This window comes from Fusarium oxysporum, chromosome 3, assembly GCF_000149955.1.
Source record: "Fusarium oxysporum f. sp. lycopersici 4287 chromosome 3, whole genome shotgun sequence".
In the NCBI taxonomy this organism is placed as follows: Eukaryota; Fungi; Ascomycota; class Sordariomycetes; order Hypocreales; family Nectriaceae; genus Fusarium; species Fusarium oxysporum.
Window position 1 is genome coordinate 3,419,130 of NC_030988.1, and position 21,699 is coordinate 3,440,828.

General features: G+C 47.2%; 6 protein-coding genes across 6 annotated transcripts; 2 read left to right on the forward strand and 4 right to left on the reverse strand.

Moving 5' to 3' along the window:
* Positions 1-1,842: 1,842 nt before the first annotated feature.
* Positions 1,843-3,377, forward strand: FOXG_19351 (uncharacterized protein; the record flags this gene model as incomplete). Its single annotated transcript, XM_018399564.1, has 4 exons — positions 1,843-2,254; positions 2,307-2,647; positions 2,776-2,911; positions 3,004-3,377. The coding sequence occupies 4 exons, from the start codon at positions 1,843-1,845 to the stop codon at positions 3,375-3,377; spliced, it is 1,263 nt and encodes a 420-aa protein (XP_018242682.1).
* A 769-nt stretch (positions 3,378-4,146) lies between these two features.
* Positions 4,147-4,918, reverse strand: FOXG_06698 (uncharacterized protein; the record flags this gene model as incomplete). Its single annotated transcript, XM_018385365.1, has 2 exons — positions 4,147-4,547; positions 4,612-4,918. The coding sequence occupies 2 exons, from the start codon at positions 4,916-4,918 to the stop codon at positions 4,147-4,149; spliced, it is 708 nt and encodes a 235-aa protein (XP_018242683.1).
* A 332-nt stretch (positions 4,919-5,250) lies between these two features.
* FOXG_19352 (uncharacterized protein) lies at positions 5,251-6,608 on the reverse strand (the record flags this gene model as incomplete). The annotated part of the gene is made up of 4 exons (XM_018399565.1): positions 5,251-5,904; positions 5,972-6,205; positions 6,261-6,365; positions 6,420-6,608. The coding sequence occupies 4 exons, from the start codon at positions 6,606-6,608 to the stop codon at positions 5,251-5,253; spliced, it is 1,182 nt and encodes a 393-aa protein (XP_018242684.1).
* Positions 6,609-7,618: 1,010 nt separating this feature from the next.
* Positions 7,619-9,364, forward strand: FOXG_06699 (uncharacterized protein; the record flags this gene model as incomplete). Its single annotated transcript, XM_018385366.1, has 4 exons — positions 7,619-7,756; positions 7,811-7,881; positions 7,944-8,057; positions 8,116-9,364. The coding sequence occupies 4 exons, from the start codon at positions 7,619-7,621 to the stop codon at positions 9,362-9,364; spliced, it is 1,572 nt and encodes a 523-aa protein (XP_018242685.1).
* Positions 9,365-13,478: 4,114 nt separating this feature from the next.
* FOXG_19353 (uncharacterized protein) lies at positions 13,479-14,363 on the reverse strand (the record flags this gene model as incomplete). Its single annotated transcript, XM_018399566.1, has 3 exons — positions 13,479-13,525; positions 13,708-13,940; positions 14,017-14,363. The coding sequence occupies 3 exons, from the start codon at positions 14,361-14,363 to the stop codon at positions 13,479-13,481; spliced, it is 627 nt and encodes a 208-aa protein (XP_018242686.1).
* Positions 14,364-18,922: 4,559 nt separating this feature from the next.
* FOXG_06700 (uncharacterized protein) lies at positions 18,923-20,500 on the reverse strand (the record flags this gene model as incomplete). The annotated part of the gene is made up of 1 exon (XM_018385367.1): positions 18,923-20,500. One exon carries the CDS (start codon positions 20,498-20,500, stop codon positions 18,923-18,925), a length of 1,578 nt encoding a protein of 525 aa, XP_018242687.1.
* Between the last annotated feature and the right edge of the window lie 1,199 nt (positions 20,501-21,699).

Genomic DNA, 21,699 nt, shown 5'->3' on the forward strand with positions numbered 1-21,699 from the left:
ATCAGATACGGTCTTATACAACATATCAGCACCGATTCCGGCGCGGTCCTTGGCAAGCGTTGCTTTGGTCTTTCCTCCTTAAAGTCGCACTTGCGAATAGCTTCATTTTACAGAAGAAAACACGGCAGCCTCGTTGGAGGCCCTATAGCACGCTTAAAGCTTGGAAGGAGTGCATTTATAATGCCATTTTCAACAGATACGCAACTGAAAGTCACATAAGGAAGAGAGGCCGTACAGGAATGGAAGAAGACATCGAGGATACAGAAGCACGGCAAATTCACCTACAAAGAGATATCAATCATGTCCATCGGGGCATACATTCAAGCTGCCTAGCTTGCAAAGGCTTCCGGCAGGGTCAGGCCCGACCCTTTAAAAGGAAGAAGGAAAAAGGAGGTTATCTACAGCCGATATCAGGAAATAAACGAAGGGTGCAGACCGTGTATGGCTGCAAAGTATGTGATGTAGCTATTTGTAACACGGCTGACTGCTGGTACTTCTATCACACGCAAATTTAGGTGTGTGAGAATGTACTTCATGTAGCGCTCATTTTGATAGGTCCTACACCCCTGTCGTGACCCCGCCGGAGCTTTATGCCGCCTGAAGAGATATGTCGCACTGAGCGTGCTTAAAGGGTTAGAGTGAATATCATGAGCAGCAGCAAATGTGTTGATTGATGTCTTAAGTTATCTCTTGCGCGGGGTATTCCATCCCGCACAGTTACTTAAAGCATATAGCTAGATTACTAATGCCTACCCTGCGACAAGATAACATAGAGGAAAGGGGACTTTAATCAATCGAGAAAGACAACAAGACTACTCATCTCTTCATATTCTATCACCAAGATCAAAGAGGTGATATCGAGCAGCAATGGAGGATATTGTACAGCTCAATCAGGACTATCAGATACTGATCTGTCGACTATGTCAAGCAGCCGTTCGGCCCGGCGCTGGCATCGAGTCACACTTTCGATTTGTCCTAGTCCTACAGTCCAAAATCAATTGTTGTACAATTGATTTAATTTACCCCACTTTCCAGGGGGTTGACTTGGATTTCTGATTGGTGCTTGGTTACACGTTCAGGCAGGACAACACTTTAACAGCAGCGCGTCGAGTTTTGACTCCTGTCCATCAGGGTCTATCACGACGAATGTCAGATCTAGCCAACAATTTATGATTTTTTTAGCTCTTAAGAAGTATCCCTCAGACCATGGCACTCAAGCCTATGACGGAGCTCGGCCCTTCCAACCCTATATACCCGTTTATGCATCTGTCTGAGTATCGGATTCTTGTTTGTCAGAAGTGCCAACATGCTTGCTTGGCTAGAGAAGTTGCCACTCATCTTGCCAAAAGGCATCCTGGAATAGACCCAGGGCCCCGACGCAGGCTAGTAGAAGATACCAAAATGGTACCGAATGTGCTACAAAGTCGGGTCGAGCTACCATGCAGTACCCACCTGCCGGTCATACCCACCTACCGTTCAGCGAAAAAAAGAATTCCCCATACAAAATGTCTAACTTCACTTGCACAGTGCTTGGCCAAAATTGAAGTTATTTACATGGAACAGATTGTGTCTTACTGAGAGTTTCATGCTGTTTCATATTGGAATGTTCATTTGTATTTTACACAAGCAGTTTGGTCGCATGGCACTAATGTAAAATTTCTCAAAATGTCTCCTTCATCACCCAGCCTCCCCAAAATTTCATCAAACTTTTATCTATAGCAGCTTCCTTTAATCGCCTTGAAAATGCCTCAATAGTCTTATACAGAGAATGATGTCATTGAAGCTATACTGGATGTTACAGATAATCACCTCTTGCAGCACCGGGCCGCCCAGAAGCATGGAATGCCCCAAACCACTCTGTCTGACCGACTAAGAGGCCTACCGTCAAAGTCCGAGGTCACCCAACCTGCCCAGCTGTTATACAAATCCCAAGAGGCTAGATTAGTTGCATGGATACTTCGACAAGAGGCCTTGGGCTATGCTCCTTCCCACAGTCAAGTTCGTGTCACCGTAGCTGCCCTGTTGAGACAGCAGGGCCAGGAAAGGCCTATCGGTGTACACTGGCTAGTCAGGTTTATTAAACGCCATCCAGAGATCGATAAGAAGGTAGGAAAACGCCAGGAAGCTGCAAGGTTCAATTCTTTTACCCCAGTGGCCGTCAATTGGTACTTTAATATCCGGGAGAGCGAATATGGCTGGATCAAGCCTGAGAACACGGTTAATGTTGACGAGGGCGGTATCATGGCTGGATTTGGTGAGTACTGACCACTTCTGATACAAGACTTACTAATAAATTGCAAATCTAGGTTTAGATTCCTTGGTAATTGGCAGTAGCGATCCCAGAAGGAAGGCCTTCCTCAAAGGCTCGCAGTCCCGCACTTGGACTAGTTTTATCGAAGCCGTCACTGCAGATGGCCGTCTTCTAAACCCGGGAATTATCTTCAAGGGCAAAGAACTTCTGAAGCAGTGGTTTATCGATGAGTTTAACAAGATCGTCGACTGGTATTATATCACGTCCGATAACGGCTGGACAGACCACCATATCGTGGTCGAGTGGCTCAAGGAGGTTTATCTGCCCCAAACGCAACCAGCAGATGAGTCTGATGCAAGGCTTATCATATTAGATGGCCATGCGAGCCATGTATCTGTGGGTGTCTACCTGTTCTCGATCAGAAATACCGCTGACTGAAAATCCAGGATGAGTGGATGGCCACGTGTTTTTTGAATAACGTGTATTGCTGTTACCTGCCTGCACATTGCTCTCATGGCCTACAGCCACTGGATAATGGTGTTTTCAACGCATCCAAGGCTGCATATCGAAAAAAACTGCAGAAACTCACCAGCCTGACCGATTCTGCGCCGGTGGACAAGGTCAACTTCATCAAGGCTTATGCCAAAGCCAGGGAAGTGGGTATGACGAAGAAAAACATCCTTTCAGGCTGGAGAGTAACTGGAAACTGACCAATTTCACGACGGAAAGCGCTCATACATCCTGAGATTCAGCCGGACAAGAAGGAAATGACGCCCGGTCGGACGGCCACAGAGACGGGCAAGTCGACTCTGATCATACGCCAACGACCAGCCGCCACATCAGAGACCTGGGGAAGAACAAGAGCCCGTCAACAAGAAGGCGGTATTCTGTGATATCAAAAGGGTTTGAAGCCCAAGAGTCCAAGATCGCCTCTTTGAGCACCAGAATAGCCAGCTTGGAGGAGGAAGTTGGCCGGTTGAGCAGAGGCAAGAAGAGGAAGGCGATACCGAATCCCAATAAGAAATTTATGACGCTGGCAGAGGCTCTAGCGGCTGTTGACACTATTTCAGAGCCAAAAGAAGCAATTGAAGGGGCGGATGTTGTTGAGGATGTGATCGAGGTGTGAGGGATGGAAGAGGATGAGAGGTCAAATTCAGGGAAGGAAGAATTAGGTGTCGTACGCACCCGCACAGACCGTGAGGTTAAAAGGCCTAGAAAATACTAAAACAGATTCAATTTTGATCTGAATTCTAGTGATAAACTTATTTTTACTATTTTTATTACGGTTTTCCCTTGAGGTTAAAAAAGTGCATTTTGTATGGGGGATTTTTTTTTCGCTGACCGGCAGGTGGGTATGACCGGCAGGTGGGTACTGCATGGTAACCACAGCCAGCTTCCTGTCACCTAACTAATATTACGGGCGATTCTGGGACGTTCAAGCCAGCATCTTCCAGGTCAACATCATCATCCTCCTCCTCCAAGTCAACACTATTATCATCTTCTCCTGAAGGAGACTCATCTTTTTCCGCCGTTCCCTCCGCTTCATACACGCCTCTTTCTAACCTTTCTGTCATGTTCAACGCCTATATGGTCTTACCCATCTATGCGCGGAGGAGACCCTGAAAAGATGGTCCCTTTACGAGTTATAGGACCAGTCATCGGACTTTTGGGAAAGGCTGACACGACTCTCGGCATACGCAAGTAAGCTCCAGTGGACATTTTCGAGATATATAACATCATAGAGCATTGAGACCTCACTCAATACTATCCAAAAGATCTTGTAGCTCTCGAAGAAGAGTAACATTGTATATAGAATATCTAGAACCGTGTAAGGGTTCTGCTCAAAAACTAGACACCAGGACTGCTGCAATCAATCTTGAGTGTCACAGCTGGACTCAAGCCTCAGGCCATTTCCAAAACATGTTAGCACCCTCAATATCCGCCAAGGGGTTGCCCTCACCCTGTCTGGCGCTTCCGTACTGCTCGTCAAACCCGCATTTCTTATAGAACTCCTCTGTGCCAAAGGCACTAACAACCGAAGCGTAAATGCCTTCTGCCTTGGCCTGCTCGAGACCCCACTGCACAAGCTTCCAGCCCACGTTCCTCCTCTGAAAATCTGGACGCACTGCTAATCCTTCGAGATACCAGGACTCAGCGCGCTTTCCGCTCCATATGTCTTCGAAATGAGGATATGCCCGCTCTATGATATCCTCCTGCTTGGGATCGCTTGCACGATTAGGCCAGGCCCAAGCATGGATGTTCATGGCAATAGAAGATAAAGGCTTGAGAAGGTTTCCTGGTTCGATGGGTTAGCTTAGCCAATATAAATAGGCTTGAGGCTAATGAGATGAGACACTTACGAGGATCCAAATACCAGCACTCAAGCTTTTGGCCCCCATCTCCCAGTCTTGCCCACTGAGCAATGCCGGCAATAACTTCCTGACCCTTCTCGTCTTTGGCTACAGCAACGAGCCATCGCGAGCGATAGTCCCAAAAGTTGACCCGTGCCCGTCGCAGCCAGTACAGGTGTACATCATCGGGATACTCGCTACGATGGGGGTGTATGAGCTCGCCAAATAGGTTATCCTTCCAAAATGCCTCTGACATGATGTGGGCAATCTCTGGAAGTTCGGAGTAGCACGCATCGCGCAATACAATCTCAGACATGGTTTTTGCACCCAGGACAGGTGATAAAGATAAACGTGGTGTGATGTGGAGTGCAAGATCTAGGACCCTTATATCTTCTGTGGCAATGACTTTAGATGGTCTAGACCAGGTAGTGTTTCAGCACGGGTGATTTAATGTGATCCGATTAGCCCGCTTCGATCCTTGCTGCAGGTCCTACACGGCCCGAAATGAGGTTGTTGGTTGACGGCTCCACCCAACAAAACTTGGCTACTGTTCATTTGTCTAAATCGCTATAGAATGTAAAAGCCAACAATCTATGAGCCCATGTTTTTCAAATCCCAAAATCGTTCTATCCAGTTAACTGCCAGCGCTCAGCGTCTAATATATTGGTTGTCGTCATACGTGACCTTCCATGTCACCTCCTTATTAATGATCATTTCTTGACTGCCAACCCTAGAGTTCCGCCCTTCCGATATATCATCCCGACTATTGCTGCCAGAGCCGCGTGCTGCCGTTGTTTGACTTGAGACCTGGTCCGGCCTCCAACTGTGCGGTTGGCTACGGGAAGCGCTATCAGATGTCGATTTTACTGCAGTTGTCACAGCAGCAGATGGTGTAACCCCAGAGCGATTACTTCTAAGTGACTGAAGTGCGTAGACGTTGCTCGATCCAGACATGCTGAGGTCAAAGGACACTGGAAATCCCATCCCTATAGAGAATGACTTTAAAAAGTTCTTCGGGTTAGGCACAGTGGCAGAAATGAGCGACCAAGCAACCATGATCTGTTGGCAGAGTAGGGCCTTTGTGACGGCGAATTGAGGCTCAGTAGAGGCTGGATTTGTTGCAGAATACGCCAGATGAACGGCTGAGAGGGCGATGAGCGGTATACGAAATGAGAAAGCCATAACAACCTGACACTTGCGGATGTATGAAATGTTGACGGACCAGGATAGTTGCAGTACGAGGAGCCAGGTAAGGATCTCGGTCAAGATGTCCATCGTCGTTATGACGGCCCAACGTGTATTCTTGTTATGAATTCTTTGGTTAGGCATCTGATGATGAGTCTTCAGGAGGTTCAAAGTGTTTTCATACCTGGTGCGGGCATTGCTTGACGTTATCCAAAGTCAACAAAGAATCTGCGCGGCAGTTCACAAGCCATGCCAAACAGGAGCCGACACCCCATACTACAGCGATTACCATGAGTCCGATGCAGACCGGTCCACTCTTCCCAGGCTTCGAGCCAATGATGCGTCGGATGAGGGCGAGGACAGAGCATTTGGCGAGACTAAGAGTTAGAAGGCAGAGAATACCGGCCGTTAGAGTTGACTGGCAGTGGCCGTGTTAGCTGGTGATAGCAGTAGTAGTACCGCATAAGGCTTACTTTCGAAGATGTCGCCCATTGTTCTGGTGTAGTGATAGAGTTAAACTTGCTGAGGCCGTTACTCAAACCAATAAAGACAGCAATTGACTGAGTTAAATGGAAGATCTGAGTGGTTAGTCTATATGTGGAGCGTTATCCAGATCTGATGGGCATCCTCACCATTGCCAAAGCAAAAAAAATATCATCGAAACCGAACTTGTGATACTTGATGTAAGTCCGTGCCAGAGCCACAAGCGTGCTGTAGATCAGCGACAAAATTGTCACGATCCACAGCTGACCGGCGTGGTCGTTGAACGTGACAGGGGAGAACCGATAGGAACCGTCGTTATCTGATGTCTCTGAATCCATGGCTAGAGACCATTGAGTCGGACTCGAGAAAGGTAACGAGGGAGATGCACTACACTGTTCAAGAGGCAACGGATGACTATTAATCTTTACTTTCATCCTTGCGGCATGAGTACCTAGGCGCAAGCCACCTCAGTGTTGGCAGATGTGAATGTTCAGGGCTCGGACTCTACAGCCACCAACGCCACAGGAATATATCTCCTAATTTCCAATCAGCCAACACCTTATTCTCGCAAAGGCCTGCAAACTTTAACTTTCAGTAGCGCAAGAGATTTCTGCCAATGATGCACCTAAATCCAGGGGATAGGGCATGGGTGCACCAACAGAGTAGTCAGAAGTAAAGTGCTTGCTATTGCGTACCAGAAGAGGCCGAATGTACTGTCGAAGCCAAGTGTCTCCCCAGTACCGTACCCACATCTGTTGGCTGTTGGCGCTTTGTTCATTGGTTTTGTGGCTGCTTACGCTTTGTTTGTTGGATCTGCGGCTGCATGGATCCATACGAGGACCCTGGACGAAATGAGGAGACATGAGCCCCCCATTTTGGTTGTTAGCTGAAACATGATGCAGATTAATATGTGAGAAGCAGCTTGTTTAAAGGTATCATTTGTGATACCCTGTTATGTAGAAAATGGCGTATTTTTTTCTTTGATATACATGTTACCTTGATCTACCAGGAGAGATATTCGACCAGGGTATCAGACCATCATAAAAGCCCGCACTACTGGACTGCCGAAGTCCGGGACGGCACAGGAGGTTCCCGTCTGGTCTAGGCCCGAGCGGACTGAACCCCTGTAGGATTGAAAGGTGCTGTACATAACAATTGGACTAGGATGGATATGCCGGCAACCAAACAAGCAGCTGTTGGATCGGATGTACACCTTGAAGCGCGTTCATGCCGCACTCCTGCATTCCTCTTACCGAGCCTTATTTGCCTCCCTCTCTGCTTTTTTTCTTGTCCTTTACTTTTCTTCCATCTGGCTATGCCGTCAAAGCAGTCAAGAAATACCGCCAACATGTCAATTGACGACGACAAGAGATCCCTCAACAACCACGATGCTCCAATCGGCATCAATGACAATGTCGACGAGAAGAAAGGAACTGCGGCCGATCGCGCCGACATGTATCGTATGGGCAAAACTCAAGAAATGACGGTTCGTACCAATACCTGTAACCTTTTTGTCCTGGGCTAACGCGACATCACCCAGAGAAATTTTCGCTTCTTGTCCATCTTCGGCTTCTCCATGATTCTAATGGCATCTTGGGAATTCTCTTTAAGGTAAAGGATGCAGATAAAAATGTTCTGGTCACCGGTTGGCTAACGAAGCCTGTCAATTAAAGTGTCTCGACTATCGGACTCGTCAACGGCGGCACTGCTGGTACGATCTGGATGTTCTTTGTGTGCTGGATGGGATTTTTATTCGTCAACACTTCCATGGCCGAGATGGCTTCCATGTGAGTATCCTCCCAATACACAACATGGGGTCAGATTGTTGACGCGAACTTTGTGCAGGGCACCAACGACGGGAGGACAATACCATTGGGTTTCCGAATTCGCGCCACCAAAGTACCAGAAGCTCATCAGCTATCTCATGGGGTGGATGTGCGTACTTGGCTGGCAAACATCGTGTGCATCCTCTGCCTTCATCACTGGCACCCAGATTCAGGGCCTCATCGTTCTGAATAACCCAGGTTACGAACCCAAGCCATGGCACGGCACGCTACTCACCATAGCTATAGCTGCGTTCTCGGTACTCTTTAATATCCTCTTAGCCAGGAAGTTGCCATTGATCGAAGCTATTGTCCTGGTCATTCACGTCTTCGCCTTTTTTGGCATCCTTGTTACTCTCTGGGTTCTTTCGCCAATGGCTGATGCCAAAGCTGTCTTTACCCAGTTCAGCGATGGCGGAGGTTGGAATAGTATAGGAGGTTCGACGCTCGTCGGCATTCTTGCAGGCGTTTTGCCACTGCTGGGTGCAGATGCTGCTGTCCATATGTCCGAGGAGCTGCACGATGCGAGTCGTACTTTGCCGCGTTCGATGATCGTGACGACTCTCTTCAATGGTGCTTTCGGATGGATCATGGTTATCACATACTGCTTCTGCATAGGTAACCTTGAAGAGGTCATCACATCTCCAACAGGTCAGCCCTTCATGCAGGTTTTCTACAACTCGACGCAGTCAGTTACCAGTGCTACTGCCATGGCATCCATCCTTGTCGTTATGATTGCCTTCTCCAATCTCACCATGGTCTCTACATCGTCGCGTCAGCTCTTCGCATTTGCGCGAGATCATGCCGTTCCATTCAGTCCTTGGTTCTCCGAGGTCCCAGCGGGATGGGATGTCCCCATCAATGCCATTCTGACGACCTTCCTAATCTCAAGTCTTCTTTCCCTTATCAACATCGGCTCTGCTGTCGCATTGAACTCAATCACTTCTTTGGCGACAACAGGACTTCTCTCGAGCTACATGGTCTCTATCGGCTGTATGATATGGCGACGATGTAGAAAGAGCCCGCTTCTGCCATCCAAGTTCAGTCTTGGTCGATGGGGACTCACGATAAACATCGTCTCCGAGGCTTTCCTGGTCGTCATTTTCGTCCTGGCATTCATGCCTGGTAACCCCAACCCGACGGCATCACAGATGAATTGGAGTATTCTAATCTACGGCGTCGTAGCGTTGTCCTCTTTGGTATACTACGTCTTCCGTGGTACTCACCGTTACGAAGGCCCAGTCGCCTACGTCCGAATGCTTCAGCAGTAAGGGTCAACATAGGGAGTCTAGTCTTTGCAAAATGATCTTCTACATTAAAATAGTTAGTCTAGATTCGAATCTAACAATTTCCCGTATCAATTGCCTTTTGTGACTTGTTGGTGATTTGAACAATAAACCTCAGCCCTTGTTTTACCATGCCCATAGGTTACTTCGACTCGTCTAACCATGAAAGGCTTAAGCTTGGGGTTGGGATAGGGTTAGTATTTAGGATTAGGATAGGCTTAGTATTTACTATCTAAGCTTAATCTGGCCTAGTGTTTTCTACTAAATAAGACATAGCTTAAAAGCTGAGTGGAGAATTATAGAGATAAACAAGATAGAAAGAGATAAAAAAGACTTATAAGAGAAAGGAGAAGATATAAGAGAAAAAGCTAGGAAATAGACAAAAGAGAAGTAGAGATAAGAAAGGCTATTAGCCTTCTAGGAAGACCTTCTAGAGGTATTCCAGATCGACCTAGCTAGGTTCCTAAGGATATCTTGGGCTATCCCTTTGAGTGCCACAGCCCTTAGGCGGGGTCACGACAGGGGTACAGAGCCAATCAAGATAAATGAAACTAACAGTACTTTTCCACACATGCTAATTTGTATGATGGTAAAAGTCCCAGCAGTTTTGATTGTTACAAAGAGCTACCTTACAGACTTGGCAAATCTCTCACAAACTTCCGGTACCCTGCACGTACTAACCTTATGACTAAGCTAAGTGGGGCGAGTGACCTTCCTAAGGGCTGTGGCACTCAAAGGGATAGAAGCCGCTGAAGTCGCCCTAGCCCTCATGAGGGCAAGCCTAATAGAGGAATCTAGCTGGTTAGCTGCAAAGGGACCTACGAGCTCCTGAAGCTTCTTGTAGGTCTTGGCGGTCTCAAGGTCCATAAGGCCACCTGTTGAGATGATGAGGAGCTGAAAAAAGGCACCTAGGGACCTATATTTTCTGCGTTTCTCTTCTGCAGCCTCTCGAAGGGTGCTATAAGGGTCTTTTTTAACAGAATCCTTGGAGATAGCGACGATTTGGATATTATAGAAATAGCAGATTGTTCCCAAGGTAACTGCTAGGTCGACCCGGAGGCTAGTCTCTTTTTGGACCAGTGGCTCTTCCTCGACCTCGCTCTTCCTCGGCCTCTAGGCTAGGCTGGCTGCTTAGGGCTTTCTAAAAGGCCCTAGTTACCATATCATGCCTTGTAATCCATCTTCTATTTGCAGGCGATTTGGGTCAAATCGTTCACCAAAACGGGGTTGCGGGATCAACATATTTAGGCTTTTATCGCTTTAGTCGAAGCCGAATCGCTGATTGGTGCTTATGGTTAGCTAGCGCCGACCTGGGGTAAGGGTTACACAGCAAGGAGTAGCTTGTTGATAGACATATAAATAGACTTAAAGCGAACATCTGCATCAATCCAGCAATAATGGAGGATTGCATCCACTTGAACGAGGAATATCAGATGCTGTTTTGTCGGCTCTGTAAATCAGCCATTCGACCCGGCGCTAGCATCGAGTTGCACTTTCGACAAGTGCATCAGCTAAAAGGCAAAGTGCTAAAGGATATCAAAGACTGCTATGGTGTGATGGAGCTGGCTGACCCGAAACCCTCTGCATTACCGGCCGGTTTGGACAATTTCTGAAGCTCTTGGGGGAAAGAGAAAACAACCTCGATCCATTGCCGTTTTCGGTTTTGATGCAAACCCTGTCGAAGGCTTAAAAAACGGCTTGCTTGACCGGCTGCAGCCACAGCAGCCCTTTCAGTGGGGTAAGGGGGCAGACTTCGACACATGCTCCTCCGCACAGAGGGGCTTAATAACGGGCAGCTGACTACGTAGCGGATGCACAGGGCCATCGGCTGTGCAGTGACATTTGTGACAAACTAATAAATGCAGGCAGGCAATTCGAAACGATGGGAACGAATGGGTAATCATTGGCTGTCGTATGTTCCTCAGTTGTGAGGTGACACGCCTACCCAGCACACCATGTCAGCATCAAGTCGTCGTTGGGCAGACCGGCCCGCTCCGCGGAGATCCTTGAGTCCTGACCAGATGATCTTTATTACCGATTGGCTCTCAAAGAAAACCTCCTGCTGCATTACAGGTGCTGGCTGTAACCGAGCTTAGTCTCTCGCCTTGCACGATATATACCGATGAGTTGCTTCGTGTACGGCGGCAGGCAAGGTGGATAAAACGACAAGATAACGCATTTTCTCAACTCACATTATCCAAATGTCATTAAACCATTGCTGCCTGAAACGCAAAGCTGCGACAACGCCAAAGCGGTCATGCACTTTGCCAGCCGTATTGCATATTGCTTTTGCCTAGCTGATGTGGCTAGCTACAAGTTTGCAGGGGCAGCTCATCAACTGGCGTCCGTTCCAAGGAGGCCCGAGCGTTGATCATTGACCAATTGACCCACTGTGACATTCAAGCCCTGCAGGGGACGTCATTCCGTCGTTACAGCCTGATGGTTGTTGGCATTATGGACGTCTATGGTGAACAATTCTCGCAAGTAGGGCTCTGATCGCACCAGCGTGTCCGCGATTACTTTATAAAATTATAAGCCTAATTGTCAAATATTGGAGTGAAAATATGCACCCTCCCGTTTTCTCTGATGGTTGGGTTAGGACCCTATTTCTATCTGTTTAGTAATGATCTATCTGAGGGGTTGTTACAGTGCTGAGACAGCTCTCCAACCGGTAGCTCGGTCTTCCGGTTAGCCGGTCTTATCTTCACCAGGATTCAACAATTTTAGATATCTTCAATTAGAACCTTAAGTCGTCTGGCAATCAAGTTCCAATTGAGACGTGGTTTTCTTTATATAATGGAGAATAAAATGATCAATCGAATGATGTCAAAAAGTCATAGCAAAAGTGTCAAATTCAGTACGGGAAAAGCATACGTCGATACCTATCATAACAGCGCAGCGAATGAAAGCGGAAGGCGAGTTTACTAAATGAATGGGTTGAAGACGAAGGACCAGAGAATTACAGGATGGAAGAGATAAAAACACAGAAGGAGAAAAAAATGATGGGAGTTGGGAGTCCTGAACAACGTAAGAATGGCAGTAAAGGTAGGTCGTTCCGTGTACATAGCCCCCGCCTCCCCTTCAAGGCGAAGAGTTGTTGATGCTGTTCGATGCTCGAGTTTGGGATTATATTCCCTGGTCCACCAGCACCCTGCTCCAATGTCCCCATGCGTAAATATGGAAACCGGCAACCAACACTTGATTCTTGAACGTGCCCAGGGCTCCCCTGATGTGGCAGCAGTCTATCGAAGGTGGCATCCCGGCTTAGAGGGTGCAGAAGGTCAGTGCGGCGACGTCCTCAGTTCAAACTTTCCGATAACCAACTACTATTGCTACCTCTCTGTCTTCTCAGCTGTCCTACAAAAGTATTTAGGTGGAACTTTTGGGAGAATGTTATGCATACTCAATTTGGCCAAGTCGCGTGAGTTTGACTCCAAAAATGGAGATTTACCCCTCATCTTGGCTTAACCAGATGGTCACCTTCGAGAACAGATTGTCCATCAAGCAACAAAGCGGCGACAATAATCCCAGGAGCCCTGGCAAACGCGACACCGGGAAGCCAACATGTTCATGTTCATTCCAGATCAAAGCGTCCCCATGAGCAGCCTTCTCATTGATCTGTTTCTCTCTAACTAATTCGGCCAACTTGACACCTGGTCCCTTTTCATCTTCCCATGCCATGTCCGTGCTACTATGTATACAAGCAATCTCTTGAAAGACTGCCCGTCTCTAAGTATTACTGTGACGAAGAGGGGCCAAATGGGTACGAGCCCTGTCTCTATGACCTGTATCCCTGCAATGGTTCGTCTACATGGTAAATTCCTCACCCTGGCCCCCTACATAACGTCGTATTGCATTAATCTCTCTTCCCGCTTTAGCCTTTCAATCGATCTCGCTCTTGGCAAGACATGGGATCCAAGCTGCTCGGTCCCCTGACGAGCTTCCTCTTATGACGCTGGTCTATAATGTTTCCCTGCGTGGGAACCAGAGTCTCGCACTCCTTCAACAGGAAAAGAGAGATTCTCCCCAATATTGCTCAAAAGCACTGTCATGCAGGCTCTGCACCTCAACTTAACATATTTGCTGGATGAGTATTATTTCACTTGAGTTGCTCGTGCGGCATGGCTCGTCCCAAGTACCTCCTTTCTGCTCTATCGTCAGTTTTATAGCTCCTCGTGTGATTGACTTGGATAAGTCAGTCAATTCGTGTACCGTGCTAAGTTGCGATTCAGTCACAGTTACCTCCTCAGCTGACCTCATTGTCCGTGATATGGTGCCTAAAGGGCTGATTTGACTTGACCTATATCCACTATATCGCGGCCTCTTACTCAGGTAGCTGCTGCTGCCAGACTTGCCCTGTTGTCGAAGGTCATCAATATGGATCTGGCTGGATTCTAGGCTGTTGAAAAGGGGCTTAAAGCTGGGAATGCAAATAGTGACAATGGAGAGGCACTGGACCAGTTGTAAAGCGACAGCAGCTTTCCAGTTCACGAAGGTGAAATCGGTGGAAGCGAATGCCTTGTTGGAATGGTAGATTTGAACCGCAATTGCAGGTGTTACACTTTTCCGTCGTTGTTAGTGCCTTCTGCTGCACACAAGCTAGACAGATCCATCACCATTGCGGGAGTAAAACATACAGGATACGACTGCCAAAAACACTCATGACCAAAATCTTCTTAGACCATGGTATTTGGATTTTCAGAATGTTTTCGCAAAAAGCAATAATAACACCAATATCCGTGGTGATATTCGTGATGGAATAATAAGTCCAGAAAGCGGTTCGGTCGATACATCTTTTATCATTGGTGTATATCCATGGCGTAGGTAGTCCACACTGGAAGAGGTTGACGATAAGTGCAGAAGCTCCCCACCCGCCAACGATGGCCTCAAAGCCAAAAACAATCCATCTCTGGCTTTCTCGGCTCATCATCCGGAGACCAACTGTGCATGATAGCTTGCAACAGAACACGGAGGCGATGAACATGGTGTTAGCCGCATATTGGCTCTATATTCATAGACTCGGTTAGATCTTTTATCCATGGCTTTGCGGGTTGCAGCTGAGATATCTACCTTGAGTAATATGACAATTTCACTGGAGTCCAGTCTACTAGCTGGCTTTCCCAGTCCATTATCACACTCTATGAATATAGCGATAGATTGTCCAATTGCGAAAACCTGCGGCTTCGCGCATAAGCGCAGGATGGTTAGAGATCTCGCTTCATGAATCGCGCTATTAGGTCTCTACACACAGTTGCGGCGATGGTAAGAATATCATCGACCCTCAGGGTTTTGATCATACGGATCTTGGTTCCTATGCGGACAGAGCATGACAAGAGGAAGATGACGAGAAACATCAATGTCAAGACCTGTATTAAAGGAGACTTGTTGGTGTCAGTGATGACCTTTTGCGTAGGATGCATATTAGGCAAAGCAATTGCTATCAAGGTGCGATAATGGAGAAACAGAACAGTCGAGCAAAACTATTGAAAGAGTATAAATATTGAGGACAAACAAATAGAGAGGATCATTGCAGTTGAGAAGGGTAATGAAGTAAACCAAGGGTACTAAATTCCGAGGTTAGGGAGCATTGACGTGAAAGGGATCGGAGTGGCATCTTGAAAGCGGCGTAGGAAGAGGGCCGGTAAATATTATTGCCCTCATTGGGTCCTCACTTCAAGCCCTCAACATACCATATGCTCTTTTAAAGGCAGCGCATTGGTTGTCAATTACTCCTCACTTACGTGACGCGGCACAATTTATTGTCACTGTCGGCACTGAGGCTTTGTCGGCAGGAGAGATGGCTGGAAATCATAGCTCAGTCACCAGGGCCCGTCCCCCACTAGGGCCGCTTCCTATCAACCGCCCTCTCCAACTACCAAAAGATAAAGAACTAAATCTGAGACAGGCGAAAGTCAATCGACTATCAAAGATGAGCATCACAGGTCACGAAACGTCATTGGGGCCTGGTCAAGGTGAACAACAACTGCTCGGTAAGGACATAGTTGAGTAGTTCCATCAAGCGTACTGAATGCATCAAAGCTGTGAGTGGGGTTTATACAAGTTTCACAGTTCGAACAAAGACATATTAGCATAATAGATGGCCAGAGGACACGCTTCGCCACAAGCCTGCAAGCTCAACTAATACCGAGTTCAGGTACATCGATAAGAGCAACATTTTCTGAAATGTCATCGCACTAGCCTCGTTCGATGACATTGTGATAATGGTCTTGACTCTTTTCGAATTATGGCTTTACTGGAGTGATCTAGTCCCCTTGTTTAACACACACTAGTCTCAGGAGTTTGGGCCGAACGCTTGGACGAGGTCTTATCGCTAGCTCCTGTCTCACCCGTCATAGTGCCCTTTCTAGAGGCGGAAGGGCTTGCACTAACTCTTACAGTGAATGACTTATCAGTCTTAACTAATCATGACACCAGACAATGTGATGCTGCGAGAAGATAGGTAAATTGACTCACATGGTCTTCCTGAAGTTGCGCGGTTTTTGTTATGGATTGATTCTCGTCCCAAAGTGTGTTAGTCGCACAAACACCCCGGCTTCACTGGTGAGCAAAAGTCAGGCAACCAGTTCTACGAGTGATTAACAATTGCATTGGGCCCACGAGCCATTTAATATGAGGGAACTAAAGGATATAACGACCGGTCGATGCCTAGTGATAGGTCCTCAGCAAAGCTTTGGGACAATCTAGATGGAGCGGCCTGGCCCTTGCCTCTCAATGAAAGGATGGTTTTAGCTATAAGCCATAACGTATATCTGGCTATATATCGTCTCGTGATCTCGTAAAAAATACATATAATATATAACTATATCTTTATATTTATAGGTTATGCATCTTTGATTAACTTATTTCAATCTCAACTATTACTAGCTTGAAGTATTACTCGAATTTTCAGGTTTCATTTTGGAATTTAGCCATGAGTTATATAAATGGAAATATTTGTATCATGATCAGGGTCAGTCGCTTAATATATATGCCAGCGCTATTAGAAACGCCTTCGGGTTAACTCTACCAGGCACGCGGTAATGGCATGGAAGCACGCAGTATGAGCATCTCTTGTGTAAGGTCTTAGTCGCATGGAGTCGCTCGGGGTCAAACGATTGCCAAGTTTTCCCTACAGAACACGTTGGTTGATGATGGTTGTTTTCCCCAAATCGGTCTCTTTCCCAGTACTAGTAGGACGTGATCCTGTTTTCAGTTGGGGCTTCGGGCACGGGCCCATTACACCTCAGAAACTAAACCAAGTCTTAACACCGACCCACCATAACTAAGCGTTCCGCTACTTTGGGCAATGTTGATCAGGGCGAGCCTTGATGACTCCACCTTGTCGATCTAGCTAAATATGTTGATGGGAAAAGATCTGCAGAATTCTGCAGCTTCGCCCTGAATAAGGGCCCCCTCACTTCCACAGCTACGGCCGCGGGTGGCCAGATGTTGTGGCTTGAATTGGATTGCCCACGTTGGATCTTGTATGCTACGTAGTACAAAATAAAATAAAGTGCGGGGCCTTGCAGGATTTTGGAAGGACCAGATATGACAGGTGTTAGCTTGCATGTCCAAAAGCAGCCCGTTGCATTGAGAGGCAAGCAGATGGTGGTAACAAGGCTGCTGCAGGGGTCAGGGCAGGATGGATCTTCCCTAAGCTCCACATCAGTTCGCTAGATTAAGGGTCAACGCGCAGAAGTATCTCCCCGAAAAGCGATGTCACATACCAACGTGGTGATTGAACTTGCAGGTGTGGCTTCCCCCACCCGAGACCATGGTTTGGATCACATCCAGGCTCCGCGTTTGAGAATGAGAAAGGTACAGGCAAAGAGGTGTCATCTTTAGTATAAGATTAATCCTATCATTTCGTCCATTCATTAAACGCTATTCTCCCAATTTATATACATATCGAGAACGTCCTCGCCGCTGCCTCTGGCCTCTACTTTGAGAGTCCTTCTAATACACGCCGCGGAGATGCGGAGGAATGACCTCAGACATCTTTGTGCGACACAATCTTTGGTACCTACCATATGATGACATGTCATACACGCTATCCTCCCGAGCGTTTAGCTCAGTCAGCCACCTTCACAACGGCCTGATTCCTCACCCAGCGATACTGACCTAGTGGCAGGTAAATAGGAAAGAAAAAAGGGCACTAAAGAAAAAAAGGAAAAGCTCAAAATCTGCAGCGCTCATGCCTGCTGCCGGCTGTTGGTTTGACATTTTTTGCCTCAATGTGCATCGAACAACCGGGAGGTTATCTCCGCGATAACCCTACGTGTGACGAGACCCCTGATCACGGTTCCATTATCAACGCTTTCACATACCGTTGGGACTTATGGGCGGGGTAGTTCTGCATGAGAGGGCAGTTACACCCCGACTGCTGTAAAATTTGCATCTTAAGCTCATATACCTCGAGAGGATAAGTCGGTGTCGCACTTAGCGTGCTTAAAGGGTTAAAGTAAATTGTGTTGAGCAGCAGCAAATGTGTTGATTGATTGTTCTTAAGTTATCTCTTGTGCGGGGTATTCCATCCCGCAGAGTTACTTAAAGCATATAGCTAGATTACTAATGCCTACCCTGCGACACTTATCCTCGCGATACTAGTCTAACGGGCTATCATCTGACTTAGATTTATGCAAGGGTATTCCGGAACTACTTATCTCTATATGGCACTTATAATAGTCGCATTACTGGCTAGTTCCTTTACTTAAGCTAAATTCTAACAGCTCACCTGCATACTCTTTATATCTTGATGAAGCGTACGTCCTCGTCAAGGTCTACCAGTCTAACATTTTCAGGCCGCCGGGCGTAATACATTGTATTGTATCGTATTGTATTGTATTACACGGTCCCCGATGTTGCTTGCACTGTACCGTATAAGAATGCCATACATGCAATACGATATCAAATATGATATTGTCTTATTTACGGTCACACTATTTACTTCACTGCTTGCCTCTTGCCGTGTTTGGTGATTGAGGTTTGGATGATCTGTAGCAATCCAGCCATGGTTTGTGACTCTCTGTTCAAACAAGATGGCCTTGGCAATAGCTTCTCAACATATTCTCAACTCATATGTTCCAAATCAAACTGTCGACATATTGACCAACTATTCACCTAGCTAAAGGCTCTAGGTTTTGCTGAAGAGTAGCGTGCAAGCACGATTCAAGACTGTTGACCCTTACCACCCGCCATCTATCCACCGGCTAGGGCAACACCCTTTGCCTTGCTTGACCACCGCTGCCACTTTTTTGGTTTTTTTCTCCTTCCCTTTTTCCCTTGCCTCAAATCTGCCCCGTTACAGTACTCCTCGCGTTGGTAATTAAAGACATGTTCATTGTTCTCGACTGCAAATTCCGGTTCTGATTCACTTTGCTTGCCGTTATCTCGTATCTCTCTCCCCCACTCTGCAACGGCTGTCTCCGGGAATGAGTACCGGCTGAGGAGTGACAACGTGATACCACAGGGATAGCGATTAAAATGAGAAAAAGTCGGTACAGTCATTCAATCTGAAATGTGCGGTATTTGCTCTTCTGCGACTTATTTCGCAACACCCACGTAGGCGAAGCAATGTTTAAAAGCCTCTGTCTCCATAGCGAACAGGCCTCCGTGGTCAAGAAGGGAAGCTGGGTGCCACAAGTTGGGCTCGAGGCGCTCAAGAAGCCCTGGGTAGCTGTTCAATCCGATCGGCTCGCTAACACCCCATGGGTTGCGGAGAACAAGGTATTGCTTGTCACCAAGGATAGTGTAGCCGAGGATAGAATAGGCATGGTTAGCAACGACGTTACTGCCTCTGTACATATGGCCAGTGGCGTAGGTCCAGGCAGTCATAGGGTTAATGGTCTTGAAGTTGACGCAATTGGAGCGGACCAACCCCAACATGTCGTTGGCTGAATGGTTTTCGGTCCTGTAGTAGTGGGGTTCCCGGTCATTGATCTGTGCCATGGCCTTCACAGGGTCGCCGCAATGTGTCTGGGTGATGTCGGGCTGCTCTGATGAGCTACCAGTGATCCATTTGGCGAATGCCTTCTCATACAACGATGGCCAAATGTCAGCTCCGTCGCTGGAGCGGCAGTACAGGGGCCCATTGTTCGAGTTGTTGATGGGGATTTCGTAATTGACCTCAACAGTCTCAGTTTTGCTGTTATTGTCGCCGCCCTTGTCGTGAAACTTGATGGCGAGGCGTTTCTTCTCATTCTTGTCGTAGTGGACTCGAGTAGCGCGGTTAATGATAATAGGATCGGACCAGAAGACCGAAAACAAGGCAGCAATCAGCCAGCTGTTACTGGCACAACCCTGCGTGGGATCATCAAAGTAGCGCATGGTCTCTCTTTTCTCGCCAATCTCAAACATGGTAAGATCGCCAATGAGACGCTTGTTGACGCTCTGGAAGAAATAGTCGTACATATCGCGCCACGAGCTATTAGGTGGTATCCAGTGACCCTTTTGCATCCTGAATGGACTGACTAGCTCGTTAATGGACATTGTCACCTCACGGTTGGAAACCGTCTTCCCTAAGGAGTCAGCGTGGAGCATCAAGTGCATCTTGCCATTCTGCATGCGAGCCACCTTAACCCGCGTCTTACCCAGATCCTTCAGCCCGATCTTCTCAAGGTCGTCTAACTGCTGAACCCCTGATAGGTCAGGAGTCATGAGGTCCCGCTCATTTAAGATTTTCATGTCTTTCTCAGACAACTTCTCTGCCTTCCTCTCCTTCTCGTTGAGTTTTAGCCCGGCGAATAGCACTGAGCAATGCTTCATGTCGAAGAGTTCATCGTAATCCGTCTGCAGGACGTTGGATATGATCTTTGCCGAGTTTATCGAAAACTTGTCAATATTTCGGCCGAGGAGGGCTTCCACGAGTGAGTACGGGTTAGCAGCACCGACGCTGACATCCTTAGGCGGCGAATCGGGGCGTATGTCCCCCTCCCTGAGGAGTCCAGCCTCAATCTTCATATCAAGGTCATCGTAGCCCGACTGAAGGCTGTCGGAGCCAACAGATGCTGGCTTGTTAACCTTCTGGCCAAGAAGGGCTTCGACTAAGGCGTATGGGTCGATAGAAAGAACATTGGAGTTCTGGGATGCGGAGTCCGGGACAAAAGATCGGATGTCACCCATGTTGTTTGACGATAGACAGAGTAATATAAGATAATTAAGAGTATTGAAGAAATTTAGCAAGTGGCCAGGCAAAGAACACGTTACTGTCTGTCGTGAACAAGATGTCAAGAAGTGTCATTGCAAAGGGTTTTATACCTTTCATCCCCATGCGACTTGCAATATTGCTTGGGTTTTTTGGCCGTTCTCGTATTTCTGGGGATGATTCGCGACTGCGTCAACATTAACCTAAACCTACACACTTCTACCGCCGTCGTCAAGTTCCGTAACGCTCTCGCATCATCGACTGCAGATACCATTTGCGGGGAAACTTCTTTCAAATCGTAGCATACATTTCCGGTCAACAAGGTAAACTTTGCTTGTGGTGAAGTCAGAGCCCAAGTATGTTACCTTGAGAACAATGTCATCGTTACGACGTGTGCTTCCACATGATGAAACCATCCCATCGGTGTTGACGCAGAGTTGATGCTGGATGAAGGCTTGATATTCAGCCCAATGCTAGGAGTGGCATAATTAACTTTAGATGTTGCGCGCAGCATGTGGACCTAACCTTGGTAGTCTAAAAAGCTTCGTAGCAGACCTGGCGGATAGCAGCGGATATGTGCTCCCCACAAATTCGTTCGGATCCGCATTTGCGAAGCTTAATGCAGAGTATCATCAGTAGACTACAACATCAGACAGAAGTTGAATTAACTGGCTCAGTTTCAAAGTGAGCATTTGTTCTGACCCAATAAGGCCTTGAAGCGCCAGATCTGTGACGTGCTTTTACACTTCAGAACGCTGCAGGGACGTTAGTAAGTTGGTCAGTTAAGAGATGGTAAAGGGCGCTCTGAGTAAATTGGCTTCTAGCGGTCAAGCTTAGACGGGATAGCCGAAGCAAAGCGTGAGATCCCTTACAGAACTATTAGAGTGTCAATTGCAACGGGGCGCGTAATGTTGGAAGCAGTGGAGATAAAATGCACTAATGATGAGGCTTCTCTCGAGCGAGTGATATGGCGCTTTTGACTTTGCGTTTAGGCGTGATAAATACTTCCATACGAAGTGACGCAGAACCGCATCAGCGCCGTTACAGGGATTGTTTACTCCGCATTGAATGCCTTTATGGACACAGTAGAAGCCGACTGGTTGCGTTAGGCAGATGCTAAACTCACCAGATAATACATTCAAACCATGTGATAGCTAGATATATAGGATACGTTGGC